Raw genomic sequence first — 13024 nt, 5'->3', positions numbered from 1 at the left:
AAGTATAATAAAAAATAAAAATAAAAATAACGTTACAGTCATTTCCAATTGTGAGTTCCAGTGATTTAGGAAAACCTCAGACCTCTTAGAATTTTTTTTAAGCCTTTGTGAGACATACATAAGTAACCTTAAGCTGTAAGATGTTTGCACTTATTTAAAAATAATAGTAAATTTAAAATGTATTTTCCTTGCTATAATTTATAACCTTTCTTTAATAACTAGAATTTAGTGCAGTATACTTTTCATTAAGGCCTGGGAGGACCGCTTGATTCGAATACAAGAAACAATTGATGAATGGTTAAAAGTGCAAGCTCAATGGCTGTACTTAGAGCCCATCTTTTGTTCTGAGGATATTATGCAACAGATGCCAGAAGAAGGGCGTCAATTTCAGACAGTAGACAGACATTGGAGGGATATCATGAAGTTTTGTGCAAAAGATCCAAAGGTGAAGTGTTTGTTTTCTCTCTCACAGTAGGTGAACCTTTGTTTTTGGAAATTAAGTAAAACATGTGACTTTTTTCTGATTATAAAAATTAAACTTGCTCATTGTATACAAACTGGAAAGTTCAGAAAAATATGAGAAAGCATAAAAGTATTAAAATAAGTTTACTTTTCAATTAATAAGATACACTGCTTGTTACTCTTTAGTATACCTAGTGGAGTTGCTTCAAATGTACATCTGATTCACACACCTTCTACTATAAACACGCACTGCTCTCCTCCTCATAAAATAAATAGATAAATCAAATCAAATGGGGAGAGGAGAGAGTGAGAACAAGAGAGAGGGAGACAGAATGAATAGTGTAGGTGACTCAACTGACATTCTACTAGTGACTCTGTATACTCGGAGTGATGGGGAAGAATCTGCTGTTCTCTCCATTGGTTGCAATTCCTATGTCTTTCCCAGTAAATGTTGAAAAACAGACTATATATTTTTCATACACACAGTGCACATAGTTCATAGATATGCATCCACTTTTTCATCTGGCATTCAATTTAAGAAATAACAATTTATTCCCATGCTGAATGAAAAACTAGCTGTGCTGGACTTACTGCGAGTCAGTAGCGCACTGAAATTCATGAGTGTTAAGGATTTTGCTTTACCTGTTGACTTTAGAATCTTTGTGAAACATGATTTCTTGTAGATCAGAGGTCAGCAATTTTTTTCTGCTAAGGGCCAAGTAGTAAATATTTTAGGCTGTGCAGGACAGGTATTTTTTGCAGCTACTCAATTCTGTTGCTGTTGCAGTGAGAAAGCAGCCAGAGATAATATGAAAATGAATGACTGTTTCTGTGCTACAATAAAATTTTATGGACACTGACATTTTCATATGTCACAAAATATTCTTCTCTTGATTTTCTTAACTTCCAAAAGTGTAAAAATAATTTTTAGCTTACAACCCATACAAAAACTGACAGCAGGCTGGATTTGGTCTGCAGGATATAGTTTGCCAACTCCTTGCTGTAGATTGTTACATTTATGGTTGACAGTAGTAAAAGTAAGAATTAAATCGAGCACCAGCCAAACAGACTTTTCTCACATCATTCAAAATAATATAGGAGAAATGACAATATGCATGACAATCACAACTTGTCATTTTAACTAGTGTCCTTGGATAAATATTTATAACTCATTGAATTTTAATAGTTTTTACATTGCAAAAAATTTCACTGCAAATTTTATAAACCTTTGACTTTTTTGGTAAACCTTTTAACATTAAAAGATTTTAATGTATAGTATAGATTGATATTTAAGTCTTATATCTGGCATAAAAGTGCTGACTTGAATGAGTGTGTCTCGTTTAGGTTCTTGCTGCCACTTCTTTAACAGGTTTATTGGAAAAACTGCAGAACTGCAATGAACTTTTGGAGAAAATTATGAAAGGTCTTAATGCATATCTTGAAAAGAAACGTCTTTTCTTCCCTCGGTATGATAGACAATCAATTGTGCTGTAATTAAAAGCATTTTCTTATGTGTGATGAATTATAACTAAAACTTTTGTATTTGCATGTTTTTCCCTAGGTTTTTCTTCTTATCTAACGATGAAATGTTAGAGATTTTATCAGAGACTAAAGATCCTCTTAGAGTTCAGCCACATTTAAAAAAATGCTTTGAGGGCATTGCTAAATTGGAGTTCCTTCCCAATTTGGACATTAAAGCCATGTATAGCTCTGAGAGCGAGCGAGTGGAGCTGATTGCACTCATTTCCACGTCTGCAGCGCGGGGTGCTGTGGAAAAGTGGCTCATTCAAGTGGAAGACCTAATGCTCCGGAGTATTCATGATGTGATCGCTGCAGCCAGGCTGGTGTGTTTTCTAGGATTTGATGTATACCCTATATTCTGCAAATGCTTTGTTTAAGAGGTTTTGAAAACCAGTAAATTAACACTTAAAGCTCTTACTATTTTAAATCATTTATTTTCTTTACTTCTTTGTTTCTAACATTATTATTAATATAACAATATTGCTATGAATTGATAATAGTATATGATTGTTATAAAAGAGGAAAGGTATTATGAGAGAGAAAAATAAGAGGTATATAATTTAGAATGGGGGAAGGTCCAGTGATAGGCTATTAGAGGAGGTGATGTTGAAACTGAGATACAAAGGATAGGTAGGAATTAGCCAGGTAAAGAGCAAGTGAGAGAGCATCTAGGTATCCTATGTAAAGGCCCTGGGATCAGAGAGAACTGGGGATTTGGGAGATCCTGAAAGAAGACAAATATGTCTGGATAGAGTAAGCAGAGTGGAGAGTAAAGTGACATGAGGTTGGAAAGGAAGGCAGTTAGGAGTTTGCATTTTATTTTAAATGCAATGGAACACCATCTAAATATTTTAATCAGGGAAGAGACATAGTCTGATTTATATTTTTATACCACTATGGCTATGGTATAAAGAATAGATTAGTGGAGGTGTGAAAACAGGAAGGCAAATTAGGAGACTCAGATTAGTTCAGATGAAAGATGATGTGGGCTGGTTTGCCAGAGATTCAGGTTCAAAAAATAAAAACCAAAAATAAAGGAAAAAAGATGTGGTCTGTTTCTAGGCAAATGGCAGAAGATATAGAGCAAAGTAGAATATTATAAATAAATTTTGTAGTTAATTTCAACAGGTCTTAATGATGAACTGGTTGTAGAATACAAGTGTAAGCAGGGGGAGGTCTCAAAAATCACTTTTAGGCTTCTGATTTGAACATATGGGTGGCATTTACTCTGGGTGATTCCTGGAGGAGAAGCAGGTTTGTGGAGGCTTAGGGGAAGATCAAGAGCTCAATTTTAGATATATTAAAATTGAAATGCTATGAGCTAGGCTAGTGGATATGTTTCATAGGCAAACAATCCTGCACATTAGCACATGCGGATCTGCAGGACAGTTCTCTTCAGATATGAGTGGTAAATGCATGACCTAGTTCACGTACTGCATTTTACACTTAAACAACTACTTAAGAACTCAAATAAGATGAACAAACATTAAAGGGGGCTATGTAATAAATTTGAAAGAAAGATAACACTTGGCACTACATGTATCTCACTTATGTTAATTCAGTTAACCTAATCTTGAATGATAAACACATGTATTTCTGCCTTTAGGACCACAAAGGAGCAGTTGTAAAGTAGTAGAATAGTTTTAAAAGGCATTGAAGCTTTATATTCAGCAACTCACTATATGTGAGTGACTGTTCTTTTTCTTTCACCAAGAGTCCTATGAAGCTCATCTTCTTGTGGTGGCTATTCTGTTCAGCTTCAGTGTTCCTACAGATAAATCTTGACTTTTTCTCTCCTTTTACTATTTATGATTCAAAGCAAACTAAAACACATAGGAAAGAACCACCATTGTCCATGAAAGTATTTCCTTAATTAGTATAGAAATCGACCTTCTGTGTACCTGGCAATGGCTCTCAGTCACCATTCATCCTTCTTTGAAGCTTAGGTCAGCTTATCATTTGCATTTATTTCTAAATATGACTAAGAAGCATTTTATAACAATACTGATATCCTATTTTAACATTCTTATATATATAAGATGATCTTATTTTATTGAAAATATAATTTGCATTAGCATCAGCTTCAAAATTCATTCTGTAGTTGTTTTCAATTTACAGTTCGATCTGCTAAAATCATTTACTGTTAAAAAAAAAGCTATTTTTAAAATGATTAAACCTCTCCCTCCATAAATACATTTAAATGCATTTTGAATATCAAAGTGTTAGAAAAAATGAAAGTATACCTTGAATTCAAAACTACAGATTGTTCAATTGTACATAATTGAACAAATATATAATTGTGAAATTATATGCCCTGGTCATATAGGTTTTCAGAAAAGCTATGGATAAATAATACAAGGGCACTATTAGTGCAGTTTTTAACTATATTGTATAGTCTCCTTTTCAATTAAATATTGGCATCAATATACATAATCTATTTGACTAGTTTGTTGTTGTTGTTGTTTTTGAAACAGAGTCTCACTCTGTCACCCAGGTTGGAGTGCAGTGGCGTGATCTTGGCTCACTGCAACCTCTGCCTCCCGGGTTGAAGTGATTCTCCTGCCTCAGCCTCCCCAGTAGCTGGGATTTCAGGTGCCCGCCACCATGCCCAGCAAATTTTTTTTTGTATTTTTAGTAGGGGGGGGGTTTCACCACATTGGCCAGGCTGGTCTCGAACTCCTGACCTCAGGTGATCCATTGCCTCGACCTCCCAAAGTGCTGGGATTACAGGTGTGAGCCACCGCACCCGGCCTTGACTAGTTTTTTTAAGTTTACTAAAATTTTTGTATTTTATTATGATAGGAGTAAAAGGTATTCTATATGGAAAACTTGACAACTCTCCACAGCAAAGGAACATAAAAATTACATAGAAATCAACTTCCAGAAGAATCAACAGTTAAATCTGCCCATTATTAACATGTTGGTGTTTATCTTTCCATTCTTTTATAAATAAATATTTTTAAAACATAATAATTATAAAATTTGGAGGGAGTCTTTTAGTCATTTAACAATTTTATGACTATATGATATTCTAGCCTATGTAGGTACCAAATATTGCACTTCTCTATTGCTAGACATTTAGTTACTTTTTCTCATGCAGCCTTTTAAAGTTATAAATTTATTTTAATTGTTCAGGCTTATCCAGAATCTGCAAGAAGAGACTGGGTTCGAGAGTGGCCTGGCCAAGTTGTGCTTTGTGTTTCTCAAATGTTCTGGACATCTGAGACACAGGAAGTTATAAGTGGTGGGACGGAGGTAAAGCATTGTTTGCTTTTAAGTAACATCCTTCATTCCAGGTTTTGTTTTATTTTATTTTATTTTATTGTTTTTAGAAATGAGATCTTGCTGTGCTGTCCAGGCTGGTCTTGAACTCCTGGCCTCAAGAAATCCTCCCACTTCAACCTCCCAAAGTATTAGGATTAGAGGCATGAGCCACAGTGCCTGACCCCATCCCGTGTTTCTTAGTTAGCTTATCTATTGTTTGCAAAGACAATACATCTGTCAGTTTCTGTATATAATCTTAAAATTATAACTTCATTGAGAACTTGTTCTTTTTTTTTTTTTTGAGATGGAGTTATGATCTTGTTGCCTAGGCTGGAGTGCAATGGCACGATCTTGGCTCACTGCAACCTCTGCCTCCTGGGTTCAAGCAATTCTCCTGCCTCAGCCTTGTTCCAAGTAGCTGAGATTACAGGCATGTGCCACCACGCCCGGCTAATTTTGTATTTTTAGTTGAGATGGGGTTTCTCTATGTTGGTCAGGCTGGTCTTGAACACCCGACTTCAGGAGATCCGCCTGCCTTAGCCTCCCAAAGTGCTGGAATTACAGGCATGAGCCACTGCACCTGGCCCGAGAACTTGTTCTTAATATTTTACTGGGCTTAGACAAAATCACTCACAAAATTCATTTCTCTGTGTGTGTGTGTGTGTGTGTGTGTGTATTTAGAGACAGGGTCTTGCTCTGTCACCCAGGCTGTGCAATGGCATAGTCATAACTCAGTATAACCTCACACTCCTCACACTCCTGGGCTTAAGCTATCCTCTTGCCTCAGCCTCTGAATAGCTAGGACCACAGGCACACACCACCACATCTGGCTAATTAAAAAAAAATTTTATAGAGACAGTGGTCTCTCTGCTTTGCCAGGCTGGTCTTGAAATCGTGTCCTCAAATGATCTTCCCACCTTGGGCCTGGCACCATGGCTCACGCCTGTAATCCTAACACTTTGGGAGACCGAGGCGGTTGGATCACTTGAGGTCAGGGGTTCGAGACCAGCCTGGCTAACATAGTGAAACCTCGTCTCTACTAAAAACACAAAAAATTAGCCAGACCTATTGGCACATGCCTGTAGTCCCAGCTACTCAGGAGGCTGAGGCAGGAGAATCACTTGAACCCAGGAGGCGGAGTTTGCAGTGAGCTGAGATCCTGCCACTTCAGCCTGGGCAACAGTGACTCTGTCTCAAAAAAAAAAGAAGATCCTCCCATCTTAGCCTCCTAGATGCTGGGATTATAGGCATGAGCCACCGCGCTTGGACTCATTTCTATATTGAGATAGATTAAGAAGTCAGAATTGTTTTATAAAAGGCTAAATATATAAAACACATGTTTTAAGTATGATATGACATCAATTAGATTGCTTTTTTTTTATTTTGTAGGGATTAAAGAAGTATTATAAGGAACTTCAGAACCAACTGAATGAGATTGTAGAGCTGGTAAGAGGAAAGTTGTCTAAGCAGACCAGGACCACTCTGGGGGCTTTGGTTACTATTGATGTCCATGCTAGAGATGTGGTCATGGACATGATTGAAATGGGTAGGTGACTTTTTCTTTGATTTTTAAAGATAAAATGTTGATAGCATCTGGAAACAAATACTTGTACTCTATGTATTTTTCTCTCAACAGAATTTTTTTTATAAGTTGGCAAACATGATTTTTAAATATTTGCTGTTATAAAAGATAAAATACTTATTTTAAAAATTATTTCCATGTAAGGATCATGTCTCTTATTTTACTTTATTTTTTCTAGGTGTCTCACATGATACAGATTTCCAGTGGCTTGCTCAGCTCCGATATTATTGGGAAAATGAGAATGCCCGAGTTCGTATCATTAATTGCAATGTAAAATATGCTTATGAATATCTTGGTAACTCACCTCGACTTGTCATTACACCTCTAACTGACAGGTGTTACAGAACATTGGTATGCTTTTAAATTATCTTAATTCACACATTAACAATTACTTTTTGCTGTAACGACATCTTTTCTCACTTGTCTTACCTGCAGTAGTTGAATACAGTTATCCCTTTCTAATCCCAAATTCTCTTTATGCAAAATTATAATAATGAATATTTACTTCTGGGTGCTTTTGTAGCATACAAGAGTGTTTACATTTTATCGTATGAAAGTTGTGAGTCACTCTGATTGGGGGTAATTAGAAAAAGGGAAGTATTGACAATATAATGACTAAACTGGAGCTTTGGAAAATGGTATCAGTTTTTGCAGTGGAGTCTTGGGAGAGATGACAGGAAGATGAGGAAAGTACATTTGGGCCTTAGGACACCAAATTAGTGCTGTTAAATAGGATGGAGAGATGAAATGTATGGGTGTGGTGCTGAGACCTGAGATCCAGAGCTGAAGGTATGGAAGACAGAGCTGTAACTATGAAAACCCTGGGAATGTGGTTGCTGGATAAAATACAGGATTCCCAGGTAAATTTGAATTTCAGACAAACAACAAATAATTTTTTAAGTAACTATGTCCCAAATATTGCATGGGACATACTTACACTAATAAATTATTCATTGTTTATCTGAATGGTAGCAGTGGAAATTACCCAAGTCACATGACACCAAAATATGTTGCCTGTGGAGCGTATCTGTATCAGTACGAGACTGCAGTAACCTCAGTTCTTACCTTCTCAGAAGAAAGAATTTGACTGAGTTGCATAAGGCGGAAAGAGACTGAGGCAGGGTTTAGAGCAGGAGCGAAAGTTCATTAACAAGCTTTAGAGCAGGAACGAAAGGGAGTAAAGTACACTTCGAGGAGGCCCAAGCAGGTGACTTGAGAGATCAAGTATGCAGCTTGACCTTTTGACTTTTATACATTGGCATACTTCCTAGATCTTGCATTACTTCTCCCCACTCACCCAGCTCCTGAGATCTTATGGGGAAGCTGCTGATCACCAGTTTCAGGTATTTTCTATTTGTTAGGAAACTGCCCATCCCTGGCATCAGCTGTGACCAATTATTACTTCAGCGAGACAGTTAACAACCCCTGACCATCACCTGGTGGTCACCGGACATTCCTGGCGTGTGTGGGGTGGGGAGCGCTTTCCGGCTCTGCTCATACCTGACTAGCTACCCACTGTAACTGAATTTTTGTTTTGCTTTGTTTTGTTTTGTTCTGAGAATCTCACTTTGCCACCCAGGCTGGAATACAGTGGTGCCATCATGGCTCACTTTAACCTCTGCCTCCTGGGCTCAAGGAGATCCTCCTACCTCAGCCTCCCAAGTAGCTGGGACTATAGGCAGATGCCACCACACCCAGCTAATTTTCGTACTTTTTAAAATAGAGATGGGGTTTCAGCCATGTTGCTTGCCCAAGCTGTTCTTGAACTCCTGGGCTCAAGCCATCTGCCTGCCTCAGCCTTCCAAAGTGCTAGGATTGCAGACATGAGCCATTGGTCCTGGCTGTTTATCTGAAATAAAATTTAACTGGGCATTCTGTATTTTTATTTGCTAAATCTGGCAACCCTACCTACGGGAATTGAGAAGGAGCATCAAGAAGTACCACTCTACCTGTGCTGAGTAAGTGAAACTGAAGTGTCTTCGAATGAGTTCTCTTAAAACAGAAATGAAGTGGCAATTCTTGTGCAAAGGATTAGGTAATGTTCTTAGTAAAAACCTGTAGGGAAACAAGGACAGCAGGATGGGACAGTAAAAAGCTAAGCAAAGGTGTGGTTTCAACAGACGTACAGTTGCAGCCTGATCTCACAGGGTGCTCTGAAGCATGAATGGCATGAGTTATTCCACTTCAAAGCCAGCAGGGTCTGGCTTTTGTACCCGTTTAATTTCATTGACTAGGGTCACCCCTGGGGCAGGGATATGAGTAAGCTTTCAGGCATTTTCTTGCTGATAAGGAGAAAAGAGCAGCTGTGAACTATTTGCAACTCACACAGCAAATGGATGAATGCAATGGCTGGGTAAAGGGGCTCTGGGTAGGGCAACAATGGGTCTAGGAGAAAAGATTTCACCAAACTCTTTATTTTCTTGGGTAGCTGCCTGTGGGCAGGGACTATGTCTGTCTTGTTCTCTACTCTAGTGCTGAACAAGGACACATTATCCCTAAATATTTGTTGAGCAGATGAATTCAAGATAGGATGTCATATCTGTTACCTCTGTGAAGTCAGAAGCTGTGATATGCTTGTAAGGTGGAGGTTAACAACTTTGAGTTGTAAAAATCAGAATCATATTCAACACCTTTTCTTTTTTTTTTTTTTTTTTTTTTGAGAAGGAGTTTCGCTCTTGTTGTCCAGGCTGGAGTGCAATGGTGGGATCTCAGCTCACCGCAACCTCCGCCTCCCTGCTTCAAGCAATTCTCCTGCCTCACCCTCCTGAGTAGTTGGGGTTACAGGCATGCGCCACCATGCCCAGCTAGTTTTGTATTTTTAGTAGAGATGGGGTTTCTCCATGTTATTCAGGCTGGTCTTAAACTCCCTACCTCAGGTGATTCGCCCACCTTGGCCTCCCAAAGTGCTGGAATTACAGGCGTGAGCCACCCCACCAGGTCACTTTTTTTTTTTTTTTTTTTAGTTGAGACAGTCTCACTTTGTCTCCCAGGCCGGAGTACAGTGGTGTGATCTTGGCTCACTGCAACCTCTGCCTCCCAGGTTCAAGTGATTCTCCTGCCTCAGCCTCCCACGTAGCTGGGATTACAGGTGTGTGCCACTGTAATCACCTGGCTAATTTTTGTATTTTTAGTAGAGACGGGGTTTCGCCATGTTGGCCAGGCTGGTCTTGAACTCCTGACCTCAAGTGATCCACCTGCCTATGCCTCCCAAAGTGCTGGGATTACGGGTGTGAGCCACTGTGCCCACCCGGAATCATATTAAATGCTTGAATACAACACTAGACATTGAGAAAAAGTCTCCTAATATATTTATTATTCATAATAAAGGGAACATGTTTGTGAACATTTTCTTAAAATTTAAAAGGAAGAGCCCGAGGTTTTCAGCAATCAAGTTAATGGGCATTAACAATATGGCATCCATTATAAATTTAAAATAGGTTGGCCAGGTGTGGTAGCTCACGCCTATAATCCTAGGACTTTGGGAGACTAAGGCGGGAGGCTTGCTTGAGCTCAGGAGTTTGAGACCAGCTTGGGCAACATAGTGAGACCTCTTCTCTACTAAAAATACAAAAAATAAACTCAGTGTGGTGGCGTACACCTGTAGTCCTAGTTAGTCGGGAGGCTGAGGTAGGAGGGTTGCTTGAGCCCAGGAGGCAGAGGTGCACCTAGTCAAGATCTCACCACTGCACTCCAGCCTGGGCAATAGAGCGAGACCCTGTCTCAAAAAATAAAATAAAATGGATGAAGTATCACTGATATTGCATTTTTTACACTAGCTGTCTCTCTTGGATTTTTAAAATAAAGTAAAAAATATTTATCATTTTGTGGTTTACTTATTTTTAAAAATAGACCTTTTTTTTCTCATTAAACTTTTTTAATGGGTCTCAAAATTCTGTGACAAGTTTTTGGTTAAGTTGTTTCCATTAAAAAGTACTGATTTTAAAAACTAGTAAGTTAAAACTGCCACATGCATAAAAGAAAACCAAAGTGGTCCACAAAACATTCTCCTTTCCTTCTGAAGGTTTTACGATGCATTGTTATCGTTAACCAGTCTTTTACTACTAAAATTAAATGGCCAATTGAAACAAACAGTTCTGAGACTGTTCTTCCACCACTGATTAAGAGTGGGGTGGCAGGTATTAGGGATAATATTCATTTAGCCTTCTGAGCTTTCTGGGCAGACTTGGTGACCTTGCCATCTCCAGCAGCCTTCTTGTCCACTGCTTTGATGACACCCACCACAACTATCTGCCTCATATCACGAACAGCAAAGCGACCCAAAGGTAGATAGTCTGAGAAGCTCTCAACACACATGGGCTTGCCAGGAACCATATCAACAATGGCAGCATCACCAGACTTCAAGAATTTGGGGCCATCTTCCAGTTTTTTACCAGAACGGCGATCAATATTTTCCTTCAGCTCAGCAAACTTGCATGCAATGTGAGCCGTGTGGCAATCCAATACAGGGGCATAGCCAGCACTAATTTGGCCTGGATGGTTCAGGATAATCACCTGAGCAGTGAAGCCAGCTGCTTCCATTGGTGGGTCGTTTTTGCTGTCACCAGCAACGTTGCCACGATGAACATCCTTGACAGACACATTCTTGACATTGAAGCCCACATTGTCGCCAGGAAGAGCTTCACTCAAAGCTTCATGGTGCATTTCGACAGATTTTACTTCAGTTGTAACACTGACTGCAGCAAAGGTGACCACCATACTGGGTTTGAGAACACCAGTCACAGCCAACAGGAACAGTACCAATACCACCAATTTTGTAGACATCCTGGAGAGGCAGGCTTAAAGGGCTTGTCAGTTGGACGAGTTGGTGGTAGGATGCAGTCCAGAGCCTCAGGCAGCGTGGTTCCACTGGCATTGCCATCCTTACGGGTGACCTTCCATCCCTTGAACCAAGGCATGTTAGCACTTGGCTCCAGCATGTTGTCACCATTCCAACTAGAAATTGGCACAAATGCTACTGTGTCGGGGTTGTAGCCAATTTTCTTAATGTAAGTGCTGACTTCCTTAACAATTTCCTCATATCTCTACTGGCTGTAGGGTGGCTCAGTGGAATCCATTTTGTTAACGCCAACAATTAGTTGTTTCACACCCAGTGTGTAAGCCAGCAGAGCATGCTCTCGGGTCTGCCCATTCTTGGAGATACCAGCTTTAAATTCATCAGCAGCAACAATCAGGACAGCACAGCCAGCCTGAGATGTCCCTGTAATCATGTTTTTGATGAAGTCTCTGTGTCCTGGGGCATCAATGATAGTCACATAGTACTTGCTGGTCTCAAATTTCCACAAGGAGAGATCAATGGTGATACCACGTTCCCGCTCAGCTTTCAGTTTATCTAAAACCCAGGCATACTTGAAGGAGCCCTTTCCCATCTCAGCAGCCTCCTTCTCAAATTTTTCAATGGTTCTTTTGTCGATGCCACCACATTTGTAGATCAGATGGCCAGTAGTGGTGGACTTGCCCGAATCTACGTGTCCAATGATGACAATGTTGATATGAGTCTTTTCCTTTCCCATTTTGGCTTTTAGGGGTAGTTTTCACGACACCTGTGTTCTGGCGGCAAACCCGTTGCAGAAAAGCAAAAATAGACCTTTTTTTGAGCAGTTTTAGGTTCATAGCAAAATTAAGAGCAAAGTACAGAGTTCTCTTATTTCCCCTGCCCCACTTATATGCGCAGCCTTCGTCACTTAGCCCTACTTTTTCTAAAAGAAGTTAAATTTGAAACTCCCATGAAATGGACTCCATAGTTAGAGCTGACTGTAATTTATGTTTCTAAAAATTTCCAGCCACTAGTCCAGTCATTTTGGGGACCCAGGAATAATTCAAATTCTGCTGATATTGTCATTAAGCGCCTTAAAGACTAATTGATGAGAAAAAAAATGTACGTAATTAAGTATAATACAAGGTAGAAAGTGATACTACCAGTAATGAGAAATACAGAACAGTTTTATGGGAAAATAGAAAATGGAGAACATATCAAGTGTAAAAGGCAATAGCCAGGCAAATTATAGACAAAATTATATAATAAGTCATCTGTTTCTTTTCCCAATGATGGGTGCCATTTATAGATCTCACTTTCTGGTGTTTTACCCTCTTTGCGGCGAGCCATCCAGAATGTGTCATTATTGTCCTCCACAACCATCTCCACAAACACTTCTAATTAAAACCTTTCTGAACCAA

The 13024-nt window shown here is 39.2% G+C and overlaps 1 protein-coding gene and 1 pseudogene across 1 annotated transcript in view; one reads left to right on the top strand and one right to left on the bottom strand.

The window, feature by feature from the left end:
* DNAH12 (dynein axonemal heavy chain 12) overlaps positions 1-13024 on the top strand; it is a 238947-nt gene that overhangs the window by 85072 nt on the left and 140851 nt on the right. Inside the window, exons 20-25 of the mRNA XM_015446091.4 lie at positions 251-445; positions 1807-1928; positions 2024-2306; positions 5119-5238; positions 6637-6793; positions 7008-7180. Of these exons, the coding sequence (XP_015301577.3) occupies positions 251-445; positions 1807-1928; positions 2024-2306; positions 5119-5238; positions 6637-6793; positions 7008-7180 (1050 nt within the window). The remainder of the gene's footprint in view (positions 1-250; positions 446-1806; positions 1929-2023; positions 2307-5118; positions 5239-6636; positions 6794-7007; positions 7181-13024) is intronic.
* LOC102127347 (elongation factor 1-alpha 1 pseudogene) lies at positions 10883-12416 on the bottom strand (annotated as a pseudogene).

Source organism: Macaca fascicularis, chromosome 2 (genome assembly GCF_037993035.2).
Source record: "Macaca fascicularis isolate 582-1 chromosome 2, T2T-MFA8v1.1".
NCBI classification, from domain to species: Eukaryota; Metazoa; Chordata; class Mammalia; order Primates; family Cercopithecidae; genus Macaca; species Macaca fascicularis.
Note: the sequence above shows the minus strand (reverse complement) of the source record. Positions and strands in the feature narration are given on the sequence as shown.